Here is a 22,245-nt window from a genome sequence, read left to right as displayed (position 1 = left end):
ATGCAGCCTAGGATACCATTAGCCTTCTTGGCAATAAGGGTAATGGTATCCTAGGCTGTTGGCTCAAATTCAGTTATTGTCCACTGTAACCCCCAGGTCCTTTTCTGCAGAGCTCAGTATTGCCACCATATGAAAAATCATAAGATGAACTCTTAAAAATCAGGAGATTTGGTGCATAAATCATGAGATGTTATTTTTTAAGTGTGTGTGTTAGGGGGGTGGGGCGTTATTTGTGAAGGTGTAGGGGGCTGTAGGTGTGTGGGGGGGTGGGGTTTGGAGCCCAGGGAGGTGGGGTTCCTGCACACCCTGGCAGGATGCAGGGTAGTGTGGGTCAGGAGTGAGGGGCAGCAGTGTGGCAGGAAGCCACCTTTGTTTCTCCCCAAAATCTCTGTGCTGTGACAATTTGATTAGGATGGACCCAGCAAAGGAGACACACCCTATATCTTTAGGTAACCTGAGCTGGCTACATTCCTGAGGGAGGTGGGAAACCTGCTCCCTCTGCCTACATGAACTGGTATCAGCTACCTGGGTGAGGGGCTTCTACCTGGTGGGCTAGAGTCTGCCCAGCAACTAGTGATGTATTTCAAATTGGTTGGCCGGCAGCCAACAGGTGCTGGCCTCCATTGGACCAGTGAATGAGTTCACAGGGGCTATATAAGTTAAGACTGCCCAGGAGAAGGGGGCAGCAGCCATGCAGGGGACTCAGTCTTAGAGAGCCATTGGTTACCTAAAGAGATAGGGTAAAGGTGTGTCTCCTTTGCTGGGCCCATCCTAATCAAGTTGTCACAGCACAGATTTTAGGGAGAAACAAAGGTGGCTTCCTGACACAAGCAGCAAGATTAGGGGGTTGTGGCTTGGGAGTGAGGCACATATACACAGACATAGACACACAGACGGGTCAGGTCACAGGTTGTGTGACAGAGCTGCAGGTACTCGTCCAGAGGTGCAGGGGCCAGAGGTGGCTCTGTGCACATCCCCAGGGGAGGCATGAGGGGCATGTGCTCCCTGGATTTGTGCATGGGGCAGAGGTGGGCTAGGGCTCGGCACCCTGCTGCCTTTGCCCTCGGAGCCATGCAACATCATGTGTGCCTCCTGCTGCCCGCTGAGCAGACAGGGGATGCACAGTGCAGCCATCATGTGGCTCCCAGGGCAAAAGCAGCAGGGCACAGAGCCCGAGCCCAGAGTGGGCAGCCTGCTTCTGTCCCATGAACAAATCCAGAGGGCACATGCCTCCAGTGCCTCCCCAAGGGTGTGCACAGTGGCAGGGAGCCTTCTCCACACCTCTGGATGAGCTGCCCGCAGCTCTGTTGCATGACCTGTTCCAGCCCTGGGGCCCCATTTACCCCAGCCTCACTACTTCCCTCACCATGGGGGCCTCAATATGCCCCCTCCTTTTCCCTTACCTCTACCCCTGCCCCTTTCCCTCCACAGACTTACCCCAGGGAGCTGGGTACTCTCTACACATGCCAGAATAAAAAATCCTGAGATTTGAGGCTTCTATCCCAACATCATTAATCAGAGTTGATCTGACTTGGAAATCGCAAGTCTCACAATTTGTTGCAAGAGTTGGCATTACTGAGAGCTGCTGGCCAGCCAGTCAGCCTCCAGCCTGTATCAGTGCATGAGATTCTTCCATTCTGAGTGCAGGGCTTTGTACTTGTCCTCGCTGAGCCTCATGAGACTACTTTTGGTCCAGTCCTCCAATTTGTCTAGGTCACTCTGCGTCCTAGCCCCACCCTCCAGCATATATACTACTTCCTCCAGCTTGGTGTCATCTGCAGACTTGCTGAGGGTGCACTCTATGCCCTTTCAGTAACTGATGAAGATATTGAACAAAACTGGCCCCAGGACTGGCCCCTGGGGCACTCCGCTTGATACCAGATGCCAATTAGACATTGAGCCATTGGTTACTACTCCCTGAGCCTGATGTTCCAGCCAGTTTTCTATCCATCTTACAGTCCATTCATTTAGCCCATACTTCCTTAGCTTGCCTGTGAGATGTTTCATAGATTCTAGGGTTGGAAGGGGCCTCAGTGGGCCATTTAGTCTGACCCCCTGCCCCTGGCAAGCAAGAAAAGGGTCACCAAACCTGGGTCATGTGATTCCAGCCAGGTGCCTGTCCAGTCTCCTCTTGAAGACCCCTAAGGATGGGGCAAGCTCCACCTCCCTTAGGAAGCCCATTCCAGATCCTGGCAACCCTGACCATGAAGAACTCACCAGTAGCTTATGGCCATTGTTCCTTGTTGTTCCAAAGGGTCCCCTGGTAAACAGATCATCGCCTACTTCATGTTGCTCTCCCCTTATGAATTTGTACACCGCCACAAGGTCCCCTCTCAACCTTCTCTTGGAGAGGCTGAAAAGGTTAAGGTCCCTTAGCCTTTCCTTGTAAGGCCTTCCCTGCAGGCCACCAATCAGATGAATGGCTTTTCTTTGGACCTGTCCAGGTTGTCCGCATTCCACTTGAACTGCAGTGTCCAGAACTGGACACGGTACTCCAGCTGCAGCCTGACCATTGCCATGTAGAGAGGGAGAATCACCTCCCTGGACCTGTTTGTGAAGCATCTACAGATGCATGACAAAGTGCAATCTGCTCTGCCAACTACTTCATCACATTGACGACTCATGTTCATCTGGAGTCAACAGTGACTCCAAGATCTCTTTCTGCCTCAGTGGTGCTGAGAAGGTCATCCCCCAGCCTATAGGTATGATAGCAGTTTTTTCTGCCTAGATGCAGCACCTTGCACTTGTCCTTATTGAATTGCGTCCTGTTGCTCTCTGCCCACTTCCCCAACCTCTCGAGGGCAGCCTGGATCTGGTTTCTCCACTCCAGGGTGTTAGCTTCACCCCATATTTTTGTGTCATCTGCAAATTTGGACAGGGTGCTTCCCACCCCCTTGTCCAGATCACTGATGAAGATGTTGAACAGCACTGGCCCCAGAACTGAGCCCTGAGGGACTCCACTGCATGCATTTATCCAGGTTGACACTGACCCATCCACCACCACCCTCTGAGTACCACCCCGAGCCAGTTTGCTACCCATTCTACCATATAATCATCCAAGGCAAATCTCCTCAGTTTATTAATAAGGATGGTATGGGATACCATGTCAAAGGCCTTCTTGAAGTCCAGATGGATAACATCCACCTCAACTCCTGCATCTAAACATTTGGTGGCCTTGTCATAAAAAGAAACTACGTTAGTCAGGCAGGACCTGCCTGCTATAAACCCATGTTGGTTACCCCTCCACATCACATTAGCCAGCAGGCTCCCACAGATGTGTTCCTTGATAATTTTTTCTAGAATTTTCCCTGGGATAGAGGTAAGGCTCACTGGTCTATAACTCCCAGGATCCTCCTTCTTTCCCTTCTTAAAGATTGGGATGACATTGGCCCTCTTCCAGTCCTCCGGGACCTGACCAGAGCACCGTGAGTGCTCATATATCCTTGCTAGTAGTTCCATTGTGGGAGACCATATCAAAAGCATTGCTAAAATCAAGGTACACCACATCCACCAGTCTCCCCACATCCACAGAGCCAGCCATCTCATCATAGAAGGCAATCAGGTTGGTCAGGCATGACTTGCCCTTGGTGAATCCATGCTGACTGTTCCTAATCACTTCTTCTCCAAGTGCTTAGAAATAGATTTCTTGAGGATCTGCTCCATGATTTTTCTGGGGGCTGAGGTGAGGCTGACTGGTCTGTAGTTCCCTGGATCCTCCTTTTTCCCTTTCTTATATATTGGCACTCTGTTTGCAATTTTCCAATCACTGGGACCTCTCCTGATAGGCATGAGTTATCAAAGATGATGGCCAGCAGCTCTGTAATCACATCAGCCAACTCCCTCAGCACCCTCAGGTGCGTCCCATCTAGCTCCATGGACTTACATATGTCCAGCTTTTCTAAATAGTCCCTAACATGTTCTTTTACCATTGTTGGCTGCTCATCTCCTCCCAAAGCTGTGCTGCCAGGTGCAGTAGTCTGGGAGCTGACCTTGCCTGTGAAGACTGAGGTGAAAAAGGCATTGAGCACTTCAGCCTTTTCTGCATCCTCTGGCACTAGGTTGCCTCCCCCATTTAGTAATGGACCCATACTTCCCCTGATATTCCTCTTGTTATTGAGACAATTGTAGAAACCCTTCTTGTTACCCTTCATGTCCCTTTTTAGCTGCAACTCCAATCATGCTTTGACCTTCCCTGCATGCCCAAGCAATACCTTTATACTCCTCCCTAGTTGTTTGTCCAAGTTTCCACTTCTTATAAGCTTGCTTTTTGTGATTTAGTTTACTGAAGAGCTTCCTGCTAAGCCAAGCTGGCCTTCTGCCATACTCACTAGTCTTCCTGCACATTGGGACGGTTTGTTCCTGCATTCTCAGTAAGGCTTCTTTAAAGTACAGCTAGGTCTCCAGGGCTCCTCCCCCCCTCAGCTTGGCTTCCCTAGGGATCCTTCCCATGAGTGCATGGAGCGAGTCAAAGTCTGCTTTTCTGAAGTCCAGAGTCCTTATTCTGCTGCTCTCCATCCTTCCTTTCCTCAGGCACCTGAACACAATTATCTTGTGGTCGCTGCTGCCCAAATTGCCATCTACTAATACATTCCCCGCCAAGTACTTCCAGTTCACTTACAGATCCTCCGGGGAAGCATGCTGGGGGTGCCCCCCACGCCCTCCTGGCGCAGTGATCCACCTTGGGGAGACCCAGGAGGCACCAGTGACCGAGCAGGGGAGGCGTAGGGGGGTCCTCCTGGCACACTCCCCAGCAGACCTGGAGGTGGACTGGAAGTGATTCTGGTCCACTTCTGGGTCTGCTGCTGAGTGCACTGAGGAGCCCCCTGCGCTCCTGTGGGATTCTTCATCCACCCCAGCATTGCAGTGTTCACGAGCTGCCTGCTACCTAAAGGTATGTAGAAAAAGCATTTAAAGCTATCTCTGTGTCCAAATCTCCAAATATTTCTGAATCTCTCCAAATCTATTTGGAGGGTTCCAATTCGATTCAGAGAGATTAAAGTGTCCTCTGATTCAATTCAGATTCGGAGATTCGGCCACCGAATTGGGCCGAATCAAATCAGGGACTGAAGCTTCGCACAGCCCCACTGTCTATATTCTTTCTAAAGCAGTTATATGCCAAAGAATATACACAAGCATAGTTATGGCTTCTTTGACTCATCCTTGTTTTTCTTTCCATATATGCAAACATACTTACTGTTGTCAAGTCCTGGGCCAGCTTTTGCTATAATGCATCAAAAATAAGAGTGTACCTTTCTGTTTCACCAGCTAAAAAGGTTGTCCATTCCTTTTCAGCCTCTTCCTCTATGGCCTCTTTGATTCCCATATTGCATTTCCCATCTTCTAATCTCTCCAGAACACAGCTGCTAACTTTATCTTCCTTGCCTGTTGATTAGATCATTTTTTTCTGAATCCCTTCTTTGGCTTCCCAGTATTGTATTTAAAGTTCTGTATCGGGTTTAAATATCTTATGCTCCATTTTCATACTTCATGGCTTCAGTGTTTAATTTCACCTGATTGACATGTTAAATTTTATTTCTTATCCTGACATCACTTAACATCGCTCTGCCAATGATGCCATCATTCCCATTACCTTTGTTTTTTTCTCGTATCTCTGTACCTTCTTCCTTGTTGTCTGAGTCTGAAATGGCCTCCTAATCTAGGGACCTAATCTCTCTCTATTTGTTTAGTTTCTTTCTGAAAACACTCCTTATAGAAGATCTGTGCAAAAATAACCTGTTAGATTAATGTTTTATGCATTAAAGTTTATATGCAAAAATGGATTTCTAAATTACCACCATCCCCTCGATCTGCTGGTACACCTTTCTTAAATTGTAACATGGTCAAGGCTAGGACTGCCTTTTTTGGGTCTTGAATAGACCCCAGAATATCACCAGAGCTGGACACAGCAAAGATAAACATGTTTGCTGTCACTTCAGAGTTAAGATCATAGCCTATATTATATTATAAATATAAGAAAATGTTTTTTAAAAAGTAAACTTGCCAGATTTAGCCGTCCAGCTGCTTTGCCTTTGTGTTGCATCCCACCCCTGCTCCTTTGACTGTATCTGGTCTATTTCAAATGCAGGCTCTTTGTGGCAAGACTCTTCTTTCATGCAGTATGGGGCCAGTAAAACATTGGGCACATACTATTAGCAATAGTATGAATGTTCAAGGATGCTATTTAATCTATTTTCTTGTAGCAGTAGTGCTGCTGTTTTGCTTTTGAAAACAAACAGAGGTGGGTATCTTGAAGAAATCATTTAAAACTCTTTGTTATGAACAAATAAAATCCAATGTAAGATCATCCTTAGATTAAATGTTTTTGGGAAACACATGTTAAAGTCAACAACAAGGATTCTATTCTGCAAACATGAATTAATAAAGGAGAGAGGTGCCAATGTTCAGATGCTGTGATGCTTTGCATTTATCTTGCTGTGTTTATTTTCACTGCAGCTGCAGCTTGTGAGAATCATTGAAATTACTTTTCATTCCTGTGGAAAAATAATTTGCCTAAGAGAGACCATTACATTTTTTCTCTCAAGAGAAAGTCTTTAATAGCTATTGCTTCTGAGTTATTGTCTCTCAAACTTGTGAAATAAATATAGTCAATGTTTTAAGAGTGAGCTACCCTGCAATTATTGCAATATTCAGAAACATGTATGCTGTATGTAAAGAAATAACTGAAACACCTAACACAGAGATGAAGCAAAGAATGTAAAATTCTTGATGACACATTGGGTTAAAAGCTCAGTGAATAATATAAAGCAAAGATTATGGTGATAAATTTCAAAGAAAATAAATGGTAAATGGAGATGCAAATAAATAAGATTGCCTGTGGAACTGTAAATACAGTGTAACACCTAAATCTGTGGTTTAAGTTCCTATTTAAAAGCAGTTCAAAACCAGAAGTTTTTTCCCTTCCTAATGGTGCCTGTTGTCTATGTGGACATTTTACCCTAGAGTGCATTACATTTCCCACTCAACATTTCTAATTAAAATGTTTGTTGTTTTTTGGAGCCTGATGGTGTGAAATTAAACTAGCGGTTTTTTAACATCCATAAAGTATATCAAACATTTTGTCTCATCTGAAAGAGTGACAGTTCAGTCACAGAGAGCTTATTTCTGTGTTTTCTTTGTTTTCCTTTTTATCTTTTCGGTAAGCCAATTTTCTGCTTAGAATCTACTGTTTAAAACTCTTATTTGGTTCAGTATGTGGGCTTTATCCTTTCTTAGTACTCTGTGCAAAATGCTGCAATTACTTGAGTGTTCAAAAGTTTTCACCAAGAAGTGTACTACTACTACTTTCAAACATCAAAGTGAGAGAAAAATCTTTTAACTAACATAACTAAGGCACTCCAGTTACTAAGATTAAATTCTGTAACTCTGAATGTTATGATTTTTGAATTAGGATTTTAGAAGCTAGAGCATATAGTTCTTCTCATTCTGCTGATTACTTAATGCAGCGCAGAGGCTACTATCATAGGAAAAAAGGATTGAAATGAACAACACGGGTGCATGACTGCTGCTTTAATAGGGAGAACATGCATAAATTACAGTGCAAACCATTTTAAAATACACTTACTACAGTTTGTGGTGCAGTGCTTACAAAACCAAAATAGAGTACTTCTTGACAGAAAATAATTGGTTCTGCTTTATGAAAATTACTCTAGACATCTCCTTTTGGAGTCACAAGCCAAAATTGTATGGTCCTGGGGACTATAGCAAAAGCTAAACTTTATTTGGGTTTGTTGCCTTTATTTCTCTGCCCTGTTATGTTACAGCTGTTTCTGTAAGGGAGATATTGCCCTGTTTGCCCTCTCAGATTCTTATAGTTGTCCTGACTACTTCCACTGAGCTTCATCTCAGGAATGAGATGAAGTCAGGGACCTCACCTCATTCCTGACTTCCTATCCCTACACAGATATTGCCTTCCTTTGTCAGAGAAGTTAGGACTCAGACTGTTGACGTGACTGAAATTTCCCTTTTGGTTTGCAGAGGGTCCATGACACTACTATTGATATTAAACAATCCCAGTCAGATGGATTGCTGGAATATTACAGTGTACTTAATTTTTTGGTAAGACCATTTACAAGGCAGACAATATATAGTTATTGTAGTACAGTAGTACAGTCAAATGTTTTGGCTCTCTGTGTGCCAGATAGGATCCTACATGCCTGGATTGGGCCCGCACAGCTTGGCAGGCCCCTGCATGCCGAGATTGGGCTGCACACTGCCCCTGCACACCTGATCTAGTGCACAGGCCATGGGCCACAGGTCTGCACATGTGCCCGGGGGGGTGTTCCATGGGTCAGATGACATGTTGCCACAGGCCACATCTGGCAGGTTGAGCACCCCTGCTGTAGGTATCATCAAGGTGCTGTAAACTATGGACTTCATATTAGAATTCCCATGGCTGTTTTTCAAAAGCCTAGATAAGTGTCTAGACTTCTTGACATGCTTTTGAAGCAACATGTCTGTGATTTAGTTACCTAGTCAGTGGTATAAAAGTTATCATCAAGAGGCATTTCTGACTGAGAAATTGAGGCCTCACTTCTAAGATTAAAAAGGATGTGCTGGAAGTTGCCCACCAAATCTTTATAGTGCCAAGGCAAATGATTTTTGGTAAAGATGGAAACCACAACAAACAGGTCTTTCTGGGCTTGGTAATGTTTTCTGTCTTCAAGGTATGCCAAGCCACACATCTATCCCAATCTTGAGAGATATGTTCTCATTGTTCTTATCTACATATAGTGCACATTGTACCTTCAAGAAAAGCTTTCTTGAGTCCCAACTTCTTAAATTACAATTCAATCAGAATGTATTTTTTGAAAAGAATTCCAGAAATTGTAGATTGTTCTCAAAACAAATAGTGGGAGTTATAGAACTTGAATTATAGCCTCAAGTTCCTATTCCTTGTTTTGAGAACCATTTCCAATGTCTGGAATTACACTACAATGAATTACCCTGCCCTATTCTGGATCACCTTTCTAGGGGCCTTCTTACAAAATTCTGTAAGGTTAGGAAGCTTAGAGTATAATGGCAGGTGGAAACAGTACTCTGGAAGGCCAGATTATATTTCCTCCTAATTTAAAGTAACTAGTGGAGTTTTACCCCACTTTTTCATCTAAGACCAAATTTTTTATTGTATTCAATTCTGCTACATGACTTTAAAATGATTAGATGACTGTTGCATGTATCCCTATTTTGTTTTCTCAAGTTTGTCACCAGTGTCTATGACAATCACTCCTCTGCATTGCCTGTGTTTCCTTCTTTACCATCTGAATCTTCAGGGAGAGCCTCTTTCACAATTAAGAGGTTAAAATGGTGCTTTCAGTGTTCTGCCTTGTAAGAGCCAGAAGATTCTGAGAATCATCATGTCTTTCTATTGCATGCGAGGAGAGGTCCAAAAAAGAATGTAGTTGCACAACAAAAAGATGTAAAACAATAATGCACAGTATTGAAATCTCCTGTAAGAAGACAGAAATTTGAGTCCCAGTAGGTCACAAAGATCATTTCATTAAAGTTAGGAAGGCTTTGAAGGCTTGCTTGTGCAAGATTTCTATTTCACATATTTGAAAGGCTACCTTGGTCTCTGTACTTGGAAAAATTGCATTACAGAGATCCATGGTCACGATAATCCTTGTCCACCCTGACCTTTTTTATAGGTCCCCTTAGTGTGCAATTATTAAGATACACATTTCCATTACTTTTAATGTCAGATGATTGCATGGTAACCATTAACACTTCCCATTTAGTCAGCATAAATGTTTAGCTAAATTAGAGGCCAGCTATAGGCAGGGAGCAAAAGTTTTGCTACCTGTACAACTGCAATATTTTTTCCAAAGTTTCCCTGCTCAAGAGTATGGTACAATGCCATTGTCTCAAACCCACTTAGAGACATGAGTATATTGGCTTTATCTCCTTGATCTCCTTGAGAATGTTGTCACTATTCTTGAGTCTCTATATATGGGAATCTGTAGTGACAATTTCATGAAGACAGCTAGACTGCCTACTAGTAACAATTTTTTTCTGAATATATTGCCCCTAAAGAACCATACTCACCTTCCACTTGAATGGGTCATTCTGTGGAATGTTTAGTGTTCCAGACAGTTTGGCAGAAATGTGATGGTGTGGGGCCTTTTTTAGATAAGTTCTCAGCAAGATACAGTGCCTGTGTCATGGTTTGCCAGATGTACCGTGTTACAGTTTGATCCATGGTGTTGTGGCGTTGCCTCCTGCACTGGGTCCCACCTGCTGTGCTGCGGAGGTGGCTCCTACCTGAAGCCGGTCTGGCCTGGCTGCAGCCCTGCACTCCTCTGTGGGCACAGAAATCTGGGGGGCATGTGCCCTCCCCCGACTCCCCCAACGAGTTTTCTATGTTCCCCCCCCCCCACTTCTCTGGAGGGAGCTGCCTTCCACCACCCTCCTTAGCTGCCACGTCCGTGTGTACATGTGATCATACATGTGGTGCCCTCTGCCCCCTGCATCCCACTCCCCCCAGCCCCAAGCATCCCCTTGCAGGGTATAACTCTGCTAGCCTGCCAGGGGAAATCTGTGGTTTCCTAAATCCATTATTTTTTCCTTTAAAGGAGAAAACCTCATTTTTCCATAGCAATTTGAAAACCCAGATCCCTGGTGATATCTTACATTCTGATATGTCAGCATTTGGTAAAAATATAATTTTCTTTCCCCCTACCATGAAGGACAAAAGACTAAGTGCTCATCTGAGTTAAACTCATAAACTTTGGCATAGTCATTTACAAACTTCATTTAACTAAGCTACAGCATGTTCTATTTCTATATTTTGAGATCCAAATGAAATTTCCAAATTTTCTTTTCTCTCCCAGGTTCATGATCTACTTAGTGACTTTAGTAGTGTTATCTGGACACTTTTACCTTTAGGAACTCCAAAATTATGGACAGGTCAGCAGCATTAGAATATGGTAGATGGGTTAAATGGGTGTAACTGAGAACAGAGTTTGGCTCACTTCAAATTTTTCCTCTGTTTGTTTTGGCATGAAAAATACAAACAAGTTTATCACTGTTCTGATTGATATCTATCCTCTCATTTTTCTAGATGGATTTTTTTTGCTTAACCTTTTGTGTCTCTCAGCCAAAGAAAACCTCTTCTTAAAGCAGACTTGTTATTTAACTTCTGTCAATATTTCTTCCATAGCTTCCCTGTTCAAGAGCATTGTGCAATGCCATTGTCTGAAACACATTCAGAGACATAAGTGTGTTTGACTCAACAACATTCTTTTCTGGGTACATCCCAACTTCCCAGGCTATATATATTTTTCAGTTCCTTAGCCATTGCCTTTCTTGCATGATATTTCTGTGCTCTGCCTCTAGTTCATTTAACCTGCAAGTTCCTAAAGTTGGGCGTTCTTCTCCGCTATCACATATTCATTTATTCTGAATCTAAGCCACCAGTGTCATCAACAAACCTCTCCTATTTACTCATCTTTTAGTGAACAGTACACATTTTGAAGTGTGGTCTATTTTTACCACTGCAGTTTATATAATGGACAGTAATGTTTTTTCTCACAACACCCCAGAGCAAACAAGCAAAAATTTTTGGCTCTTGATATACTGGGTAACATCTACTCCCAAGGTTCAGTTTGTGTTTGTTTAAAAACAAATACTCAAGTCTTCTTGGCTTTCAGTGAGAAACTTGTTTCCCAGGTTCCTTCTCTGATATGAGAACATTAGAAGAACCACCTTGTCTTGCATCTTAGAATGATAGAAAATTAGGGTTAGAGCCAACCCTCTGCTCAAAGATGAATTATCCCCAACTGTATCATCCCAGCCAATGCTTTGTCTAGCTGGGTCTTAAAAATCTCTAAGGGTGGACAGTCCACAACCTCTCTAGGTAACCTATTCCAGTGTTTTAATACCCTTCTAGTGAGAGTTTTTCCTAATATCCAACCTAAACTTCCCTTGCTGCAACTTGAGATCGTTGCTGTGTCATCTGCCATCACTGAGAAGAGTCTAGCTCCATCCTCTTTGGAACCACCCGTCAGGTAGCTGAAGGCTGTTTTTAAATCTTCTCTTCTGCTGACTTGCTAAGAATGCTTCATGAACCAATAATGTTCAGATTATGTGATGTTTTACTTTTACCTTCCTTTTTAATCCTACTTTTAAAGGATTATTATCCTTTAAAAAGAAATATGGTTTAAAAATGTTACTGTAAAATGGCCAATTTGCCTGGCTTATTGAGCTGTGAGAATATGGTATGGCTTTTACAGATTAAATCAGGGCTGTCAAACTGGCAGCCCACAGGCTTCATGTTGTCCCCCAGGGTTTCACCTGCAGCCTATGGGCTCCCAGTATGAACACCACACCCCCTATCATTCTCCTGCTACTGTCACCAGACTCTCCAGGTTCCCATCCCTTCTCAAGCTTCTGGTATCGTCCCTGGCTGCCCACAAGGCTGAGGGAACCTGGATCTGGGAGTCTGGAGGGATCTAGGGACTCCATGCAGTGCAGAACACTGGGGAAGGGGGTCATGCAGCACGGCATGCAGCATGAGACTGTCATGGCACAGCATGTAGCCCAGGGGGATGGCTGGGGTCCTGGGGCCTCTGTCCACTCAGAAGATGAACATAAATCATTAACCTTTCATCATATGGAATTCATATACAGTAAAATCTCTGTTATCTGGTATTTCACTTACCAGAACACCTTATTAACCAGAATTTTGGCACCGTGCCATGCCACACTGAAAGCAGTGGGATGCACACAACACCACCCTATGCTGCTTTGCCTCCTGCTACAGCATTGAAAGCAGCAGGACACACATTGTGCCTTCTTGCACTGCTTTGCCTCCTGCTGGGGGGGGAGAAGCTTGCACACGGCAGGAGCCGCCGCTACCCACCACCCAGTGCTGCTGCCACTCTGTGCATGGCTGCCGCCACCCCCTTCCTAATCCCCAACCCCCTCCCCGCCAGCTCTGCATCCAGCCGAAAACCCTGTTCCTCAGGTAACTGGCACTTTTAGCTTAACAGCACCCCCTATTCCCCACTCATGCCAGATAACAGGGATTTTACTGCATTTGCTTTGTAGAAGTTAGTAGTAGTATATTTTAAAAACTATCAGTTTAAAAAAGAATTGTCACAAACCATTATAAAAATATTCTGGATTTTTTTTTCAGGTTTTAAGTTACATTCGTACAGAATGGGATCCACTGGATGCTAGCTTTAGCGCTAATCAGTCTTACCAAGTGCACACAGTAGAGCATTCCATCTCCGCAGACAAAGAGCCTATGGCTGATAGCTGCACTTACGAATATGTTAAGAACAAAATACAGTGTGTGGCAGTCACCAGAATACCTCTGAGATCAAAGGCCATCAGCTGCTGCAGAAACATTGCAGAAGACAAACTGATCCTTGGCTGTGAAGATTCTTCCATAATTCTGTACAAAATCCACCAAAGAGTGACTCTGTTAGCTCAGGCAGAAGTATTGCCTGCCTTAATAAGCTGCCATCCCAGTGGTGCCATATTTCTTGTTGGCAGCTCTCAAGGGGAACTGCAGCTTTTTGACACAGCACTATCACCAATTAAAATGCAGCTTTTGTCAGAAGAGTGTTCACCCATGGCAACTTTGCAATTCAGCAAACAATTTGATGTGTCAAGTAGTCTCATCCAGATGCAGTGGGCAGCTCCTCAAGTTGCATTCCACAGCATTGATGGCACAGATGTTCATGATATTCTATTACTTAGATTTGACAATGGACCTATAGGAGTACTTCAGTTTAAATTCGGTAAGTCAGTGTGTGAGTGCATTGCATGTTATGGTATGTGGGTAATATCCAGATCTCAATCTTCTCTTATTTTGAAGGATAGCACTCAATTAAGTCTCAGAAACCCAGGTGCTCCAAAATATGTAGGTACCTAATTCCTAAATAGTATACAAGATCCGGGCTAAAGTTGACTTGTTTCACATAAATTTAATGTTCCCTCATATGTCTAATAAAATGTTAACTTGGTCTAAGACTGACACTTATAAATGCTACCCCAGTACAAGTAAAAAATAATTTCCATAGCTGAAAATTATTTATGTATGTCAGAATTACTTAGTTATGGCTATAGAAACATAATTGTCCACATTAAAAATCCTGCTTTTTTGTTTCATCCATGAATGGTATGTATTTGTGTCTCTCACATTACAGTGGGTCTTGCCAAACATTTTATCAATATTTCTGCTTGTCATGTTGAGAGATATGATTATACCTGCCACAAACCTTTCTAATGTTCCTGAGTCCAGTATGTGTGGGCATTTATAGACGTGCTCTGAGGGAGTAATTACCATGCTCCAGCAGACTCAATTAATCAAGTCTGCTTTGAAGCATTGAAGTAGCCTTTCTGCACGTGTATAGAAGCCCTGTGAACATTGCATTTAATTTCTTCAAGTCTCTTCATAAGAAGAAATGTTTTATACATTTTGGGAAAATTTAGTCAATAAAATAACATACTCAGATTTGTGAGCCAAAATGGAATTAGTGACAATAACAATATTTACCATATTTACTTGAATACAAGACAAGGTTTTTGGGCCCCCCCCCCGCCAATCAACATGGGTGGAAAAGTTCCTCATCTTACATTCACATATCAGGGAACCTCATTAAATACACTGTCTATCTTTGAACTGCTGCTAAGTAATGGAAACCGACTGTAACCCTAATTTTTCATTTATAGGCTGCGTGTCTGAGTCTCTGCGCACCGCCTCTCTCTACTCCCCCACCACCCCTGCTGCAGCCACCTGGAGCCCACACCCAGGCTGCCCGGTGGGCCTCTGCACTGCCACCTCTGCCCCAGCCTTCTCCTGTCTATGCATAGATGAACAATCCCAAGTCTGGCAGGGAATACAATTCCTACATACAGAGTAATCAGCAGTAGCACAGCCTTAACTGCCACTGCTTTTCTGACAAACGACTTCTTCCAGACCATAACCAAAATATTTGATGGATCTTGCTGATACCCTTTCCCATGCTGTGTTACCTTTTCCCTGGGCATCCATCAGGATCCCTAGCACTCTAATTTCACTCTCTCTTATTTAAAGGCCCAGACTTCCCCAAGTCCCTCTAGTTCCCCACTTCCATTATGGTGCTTTATGATCTATTTAGTCTAGTCTCCTATCACTTCTCCATACTCTGGTGTATGCTCTAGCACCCTTTCCAACAAAAGTCTCTCTCTAACTACTACATTTATATCATCCATGTATAATACATGTGTTTTACCTCTCCCCCTTCCAGTATCTTTACTCCAGCTTATGACCTTGTCTTTTCTTATTCTTTGTGCTAATGGTTTGCCACACACAAATAGTAGAGGCAATGGGGTCACCCTTGTCTCACCCCTGTAAGGATTTTAAAAGCCCACTTAGATGCCCATTAATTTGGACTTGACTCTCTGCTTCTCTACAATAATCTTATGCAACATATAAATGTCTCTGGGAAGTCCCATTTTTCCTAGCACTTTGAATATGTAATCATGACCCACTCTGTCATGTGCTTTTTCTAAATCTAGGTTTGCTATAACTGTTTGTTTTCCTCTCTTGGATGTGGGACAGTGTATCTCTGATCACTCAGATTGCTTTGGAGATCCTTCTACCTGGTACTGCGTATACTTGGTCTTCATGTATTATCTTCTGGAGGTTTTTCCTCATCCTCAAAGCCAGCATCTTGGCCATTAACTTATAGTTCATATTAAGGAGTATAATTGGTCTCCAGTTTTTCAAGAGTTCCTTCTCCCCTTTCTTGAAGAGTAAGATCACAACTACCTCTTGTAAAATCTTTCCCTGCTTCCCCTGTTTCCACTATTTCCTGAAAATTTCCACTTAAAAACTTCTTGTAAAATTCCATAGGTAAGTCCATCTACTCCTGGTGATTTCCCTCTTTTAAAGGTTTTTAAGCACTCTCACTTCCTTTAAGCTTATCTTTTTTTCCATCTTCTTTGCTTCCTCCTCCTCTTATACTTTCTCTTCAGTCTCTTCCAGCAAATCCTTCATCATCTTCCTATTTTCCTTCTGATATAGCTCTTCATAAAACTTCTCTTTGCCTCCAACACCTCTTCCTGCTTTTCCACCCAGGTACTCACCTTCTTCCCACACTGCTTTTAATTCTCTTTTTGCCATCTTCATTCTAGCTGAAAAGTATCAGGACCACTCTTCATTTTCTCCCACCCAGGGTGCTTGTGCTAAAAACATTTCTCTCTCTCTTTCTTTAAACCAGCTTTCTATCTCTTGCCTTGTTTCTTCTAGTTCTTCTCATACCTGTCTTCCTTTTGAGCTTCCTTAGCAGCTTCTGCATCTTTCTGCAGCTCTCTGCTCTTTCAGTTCTTTCCCCTGCAGTTCTTTGGCCTTCCTTCCTGAAGAATTCTCCCATCTTCTTCTTCACCATCATCCACCATTCTCTGATACTCTTAAAATATTTTTTCAGTGTTCTCTACCCATCATACTGTCTTGTGTATGCTTGACGTATCTTTTCATCTTGTAACAGTCACACATTTAACTTCCACATTCCTTCTCCCTTACAGGCTCTTACCAAGACTCAGTTCCTGCCTTCAGCATCCAGTGATCACTAAATGCTACACGTGGTTTCTTTCTTCCTTCATCTCTCTTTCTTTTGATACAAACACAAAATCAGTTCTTGATTGATTGTTTCTTTCCACTGGGGTCAGTTCTAGTGAAAACTTTCTCCCCTGCCACACACCTCTGAGTGACTCTTCTTAATTATATTTGTTAACTGGATGAACTGTCTAAAGTTCCATTTCCTCCTTCCCCTGTTCTGTCACCCACTTCTATTATGCAACTGAAGTCCCCTGCTATTATCGATGGTCTCCTTGGACCAGAAACTCTAGCTTTCTAAGCAGAGCCTTCCTCAGCTCCCACTCTGGTGCTGCATATATGTTGAACACTTCTAATTCTGCTCCCCCAACTGACGTTATCATTTGCTGCAGTTTGCCACTGATGATGTCTTCCACCTGCTATGTTTTTCACTTCTGGATTCTTGAATAGTATTGCCACTCCAGCCGCTTTGTTCTCATTTGTTCCTGACCACCAAGATGGTCCCTATCTCCACCTCTTCTCCTCTCCCCTGGTATACCACATTCTTGTAGGCAGATTATGTCTGTCTTTACTTGTTTTAACATTGATTTGACCTGTTCCCATCTTTTTTTTGTTTTTAACACACTCCTGACACTAACTGAACCTATTTATCAGTGCAATTCTGCTTCAATTAAACTGAACACGCTGGTTCTTTTAAGGATTGTCTGTACTGCTGCTCATCATGGTTGACTCTTCTTTCCCCCACGCCCACTTGCATGCCTGTTGCTCTTGCAAGCTGCCTGATAATTTGGCAGGTAGGAAGGCTTCCATTTTCCTGCCTCCTCACTGCTTCCCACCCCCTGCTGTCCACTCTGAGCTGAAGCCCAGGGGAGTTAGTGACAGGAAGCTGCTTTTTGGCTCTGCCTTTGACTTGCCTCCCTCTTTATGGGGTTTCTTTCTCCTGACTTTCTGTCCCCATGTTTTTCCTGTTCCTCACCTATCTCTCTGGCTCTTTTCCTCGCTCCATCTCCACTTCTGTTGCCTGCTGGGCTTCTTCCTTCTTCCCCTCCCCACACCTCCATGTCTTTTGATCCTTTGCTTTCAGTTCCTTCTTCCCCTTCCATTTCCTCTCCAGTTCTCTCTTGTGCAGTCTCTCTATTACAGAGATTACTTCCTCCCATCTCTGTTTCTTCCCCCTGAGAAGTCTCTACCATTTCTATCTCAGTCTTTCCCCCTTTTTCCTCAATGTCCCTTTCTGATTCTTATGGTTCCTTGGAGGGAGGGTGTGGTAATCTTGGTTGCAAAAGCTGTTGGGCACCTATGGTACAAATGTCTCTCTCCCCACAAAGTGCATTTTATGACCTCTTGTCACTCTGTGACTCATCCCTTCATACGCTGTGAGGGGGGAAATGTACATCCAAGTGCCCTTCCTTCCCATATCTACTACACTGCTTCAGTTACCTGTGGTATATTATAAAACCACAGTCTGGCCCTATCTGAACAACCAACAAGAGATGCTACACCCCACCTGGGCTCCATTCATTTGGTTTCAACACTGTTCGAGCCCTCCAAGACCTTGTCCAAATACTATATTTGTCCCTCACTTTCTCTAGCCTTCAGAACTCTTTGCACATACTTTTTCCAAGACACCTTTCTACATCTTTCTGCCTCTAATGTGTCCATATACATTCGGACAATAATCACTCTTTCCCTTGACTGGTCTGCTGCTACAGACTTTAACCCTTTTAATTCCTCCCACCCCACCCCTTCTCTCTGCATATTTCTCCCAAAATTTGCTATACCCTTCTTTGTTCCAGTAACTCAGTTGCCATGTCTTTTGGTTGGAGGAAGCAATCATGCTGCTGTGACATTCCACCTGCACTCCCAGTATCTCAAACAGTACCTTCCCCACAGAATCATATCTGTTCATCATTGATCCCTTCTGCACCACTGTCACCAATTAATGTTGTCCTTATCCATAGTCTCCACTCTGGAACTGGCATCCCACAATATCTGTTCTGTATCTTCCCACTATGCCACTCCTGGTGAGCTCAACCTTTCGTCGCACGTTCCCGAATGATCGTTCTCCAGCTGGTCCCGCTCTGTCTTCTGCTCTCCTCTGCTCTTCTCATCCCTCTGGCTTCTTTCTCTCACTGCTGCTTTCTTTGACACTGCCACTGTTTCTGTCTCTACTGGTGCTGCTCCCTGCTTTCACCTTTGCTGCTTTCTTCTGCCTTCTCTCTGCTTTTCTCCACTTTTCCACCTTTATCCACTCTTCCTCTATCTCCAGACTTTAGTTTCTGTTCTTCATTTCTCTTTCCACCTCCTGGTTATTAGCCACCACTGCCATTGTTCTGGGCTTCATGTTTCTCTCCTCCACTTCTGCCATCCTGACAGTCTGTCAATCTTTCTTTGCCCTCAAGGCATTGATAAGGTGCTCTGCTGATCACTTGCTCTTAGCCAAAAGGCCAAGATGCTGACAGGAATCTACCACAAGAGTAGGTTAGTGCAGCACATCTGAATAAACTATATGGTAGTGACCAGTGCATGCCATGCCCCTCAGCACTAACTCTTCTTCAAGTCATGATAAGCCACTGCATTGCATAACATTTTATATTTCCTGTATCACTCCCACAGATGCAGCTGCACCTTTTATTTTCCATTTCCATTCATTCCTTTTTCTTTACCAGCCTCAAACATGTCTGGAAGAGATCATTGAACATGGGGCCCCAAACAGTTCACCCAGAATCCCTGTCACATCCCCCTCTCTCAGCCTATCACATATAATTAGTGTGGCCCTGCCATCCATGAAGTAAAGCCAGACCAAGTTACCCCATGCCTCATCAATGTATAAATTTTTGGAGGATCCCAGAATTCATGACAAGAACACCTGGGTCCAGTCATGGGGGGGAGGGAGCTAATTAGCACATGGATCCTTGTGTGGGCTATCTGGTATACACACACAGACACATACTGAGCAGTGCTAGCTGTGAGGTCATCATGCCTTGAAACACTATAGACTTTGGTGGGGCCCAGCCCAATGAACTATATGGTAAATGATGAGCCTTTTGGCTTTGGTCTAATATACCTAGCTTGAGGCCTGTCTGCCATGGATTTGGGGAGTATTCAAAGTCCCAGACTGATGGGTCTGAGAGAGAGGAGACTTGCCTGGTGAAGTCTCAATTGTTCAAGCCACCTACCCAGACTTGAACAATTGAACTCAGCTTGGAATTCATAACTAATTCAGCCTTAAGTAAAAAAACAGCTGGTATCCCCTCTAAGTAGGTGCTAAAGTATTACTTAAAAGTGTGTTTATGGAGTATCTGTGCTAAAAGTTTCAGCAGTTTCAATAAAGGTAAAATATACCAATTCTGGATGAACTAATCTATGGGTACTTGTGACAAAAAGGAGCAAATTCCTGTGGCCCTATCTCCGTACTGGCCAGCTCCTTTTGTCTATGGGCAAACCTCCCACCTTATTTTCCTGCCACACTTTATTGTAAATCAATCCTGATTTTGATTAGGTGGGAGGCTGCCCTTCAGGCTCTCTGATGTCCATGGACAATACCTGTATGCTCCAGCCTTCCCTTGACGTGTCCCATGCCTTGCAGATAATACACTCAGTTTGGTAGATCTCTGGCTTGAGGCCAGGCCAAACTCAGTACACAGTTAAGCCTCTAACATACTGCCCTGTTGTGAGCCACACTCACACCATCCTGTCTCACCGGGGCCTCTTTCACTATGCCTGCTCTTACTAGACTTCTTTCACACTGCCTATCCTGGGTCCCATTAACCTTGCTCTGCTCCCTTGAGTGACCCCAGAAGGCCATCAGGCTGGACTCTACACTCCTTGATGCAACCTTTTGGGTCTCTCCCACGACCCTCATCTGAGGGTGGCTGGGCAATTGGCCCAGAATTTGGCTAACTTCACCCTTAGCCCCTCACCAGGCTCCTTAGCCCTTCTCTCAGGCTAACTTCTTCAATGCCCTCTCCTCAGGGCCTCTCAACTATGCTACCTCACCAGGGCATGGGGGACAAGCACCCCCATAGGCTCAGGTGTCCCTACTCAGCATGCCTAGCCCATGACTCTCATTAATAACTCACCAGATGGCACCCCTACCCACCTTTCACCAGGGAGGTAACTGGCCTGGCATTTCTTGGGGACCCCCTCAGCACAAGGAGTCCTACCAGGCCACCCTGTGCAGTTTCCAGTATGCCCAGGACCATGGCACCTTCTCGTTCCCTGTAGCCCCACCCTTACCTCCAAGATGTTCCAGGAGCAGTAGCCCCACTGAGTGATTTTATTCCCAGGATGGCTGATAACAAATTGCCTCCTCAGCCCTGAGAGCTGGGCTCTAAACTGGCCACCCTTTTCAAACGCCTGCTGGCTGCCTGCTCCAGCCCTGAGAGTGATGGGGCACTGAAGCTGCTCCATCACAATATAATATGCAATTTGCTACAGCCATGTTTATTTTAAGGTCAGTTTTTTTCAAATTTGTTCCTCATGTCCATGTGCACAGGGAAAGCAGGGTCTGATAGTAAGGAGTAGCAATAGGGCTGCAGGGGGAACAAGTTGCAGGGGGAAAGAAGCTATTTGACGCCCCTGAGATTTATTTTCCCTACCATAGCAGTGGTAAGTTTATAAATTCAAGAAAAACCTCCAATAATCAGATTCTACACCTGCAAAATTATATCAAATTTATAAATTTTCCATGTACAGAATCTAATTACGGGGGGGTAGTCTTATAATCAGGATCATCTTATATTTGAGTAAATACAGTAGTATTAATAAGGGTCTCTTTATCATTCAATCTCAGGACTGCTTTACAAAGGCAGAAAGACATTATTAACCCCATTTTACAGATGGGAAAATTAAAGCACAGAAAGGCTAAATTACTTTTACAAAATTATACAATGAGTCAATGTCTGAAGCAGGTATAGATCTCTATAGAGGTCTAATTTTCTACCAGCAACAAACAGAGTTAGCTCCATTCAAATGAAGAGTTACCAGTCCAAGGCAAGTGTAAGCAAGAAGAAAAAAACTAGGCCCAAATCTGCCTACTGCCAGTCCTTTGTTTTTATACAGATTGACATAAAGCTATATAGAACATATCTATATTAAGAAATTTCATTTGTCCCTGTAACAGGGGGCCTTCCCAGGGACAGTTGATGTTGGCCCACCCACCTGTCTCTGAGCTAACCACCTGCCTCTCTTGTCTGCCATGCCTTGATGATCAATGATTACAAAGTTACTCAGGCAAGAGGTTGCCCATTTAAGACCCTGATGACTAAGGGTGATATCTCCAGCTCTGAATCTTCCTCTACACTGGGGGTCCATGCCTTGCAGATAATATCCCAGTCAGCTAAGCTCACCTGTAATCTTTCACCCTCTATGACTGTGGTCCCCTCTCTGGGACCTTTGGACTCACTAGGCCGTGGCCTCACCTTTCAGGCCAGTTGGAATCCCAAGCCTCTTGCTCCAGGCATCCCTTGCTTGTGAGCCTCTGGCCCTTTTGAACCCCTCAGGTCCTGGCCCAAGTATAGGCCAGTTTGGTCACCAGGGAGGTTCATGGTCCTGGCATTTCCTAGGGCTGCCGCATGACTGGCAGTCCCACCAGGCCTCCCTACCCTGACAGGGTGCAGTTTTAGGTCATGCCTAGGACCTGGGGCCTCCTCTATCCCCAGAGCCTCAGGCCATATACC

The 22,245-nt window shown here is 44.1% G+C and overlaps 1 protein-coding gene across 5 annotated transcripts in view; it reads left to right on the top strand.

Moving 5' to 3' along the window:
• The window catches only part of WDPCP (WD repeat containing planar cell polarity effector), a 307,079-nt gene that overhangs the window by 145,723 nt on the left and 139,111 nt on the right, over positions 1-22,245 (top strand). For all 5 annotated transcript variants that reach the window (XR_016442845.1, XM_090050455.1, XM_090050454.1 and 2 more), the window contains exon 11: positions 13,154-13,763. Coding sequence is in view for 4 of the 5 variants with exons in the window: in XM_090050455.1 (XP_089906581.1) it covers positions 13,154-13,763 (610 nt within the window). In the remaining variant the exon portion in view is untranslated. The remainder of the gene's footprint in view (positions 1-13,153; positions 13,764-22,245) is intronic.

Source organism: Crocodylus siamensis, chromosome 1 (assembly GCF_052110815.1).
Source record: "Crocodylus siamensis isolate JL-2025a chromosome 1, ASM5211081v1, whole genome shotgun sequence".
In the NCBI taxonomy this organism is placed as follows: Eukaryota; Metazoa; Chordata; order Crocodylia; family Crocodylidae; genus Crocodylus; species Crocodylus siamensis.
Note: the sequence above shows the minus strand (reverse complement) of the source record. Positions and strands in the feature narration are given on the sequence as shown.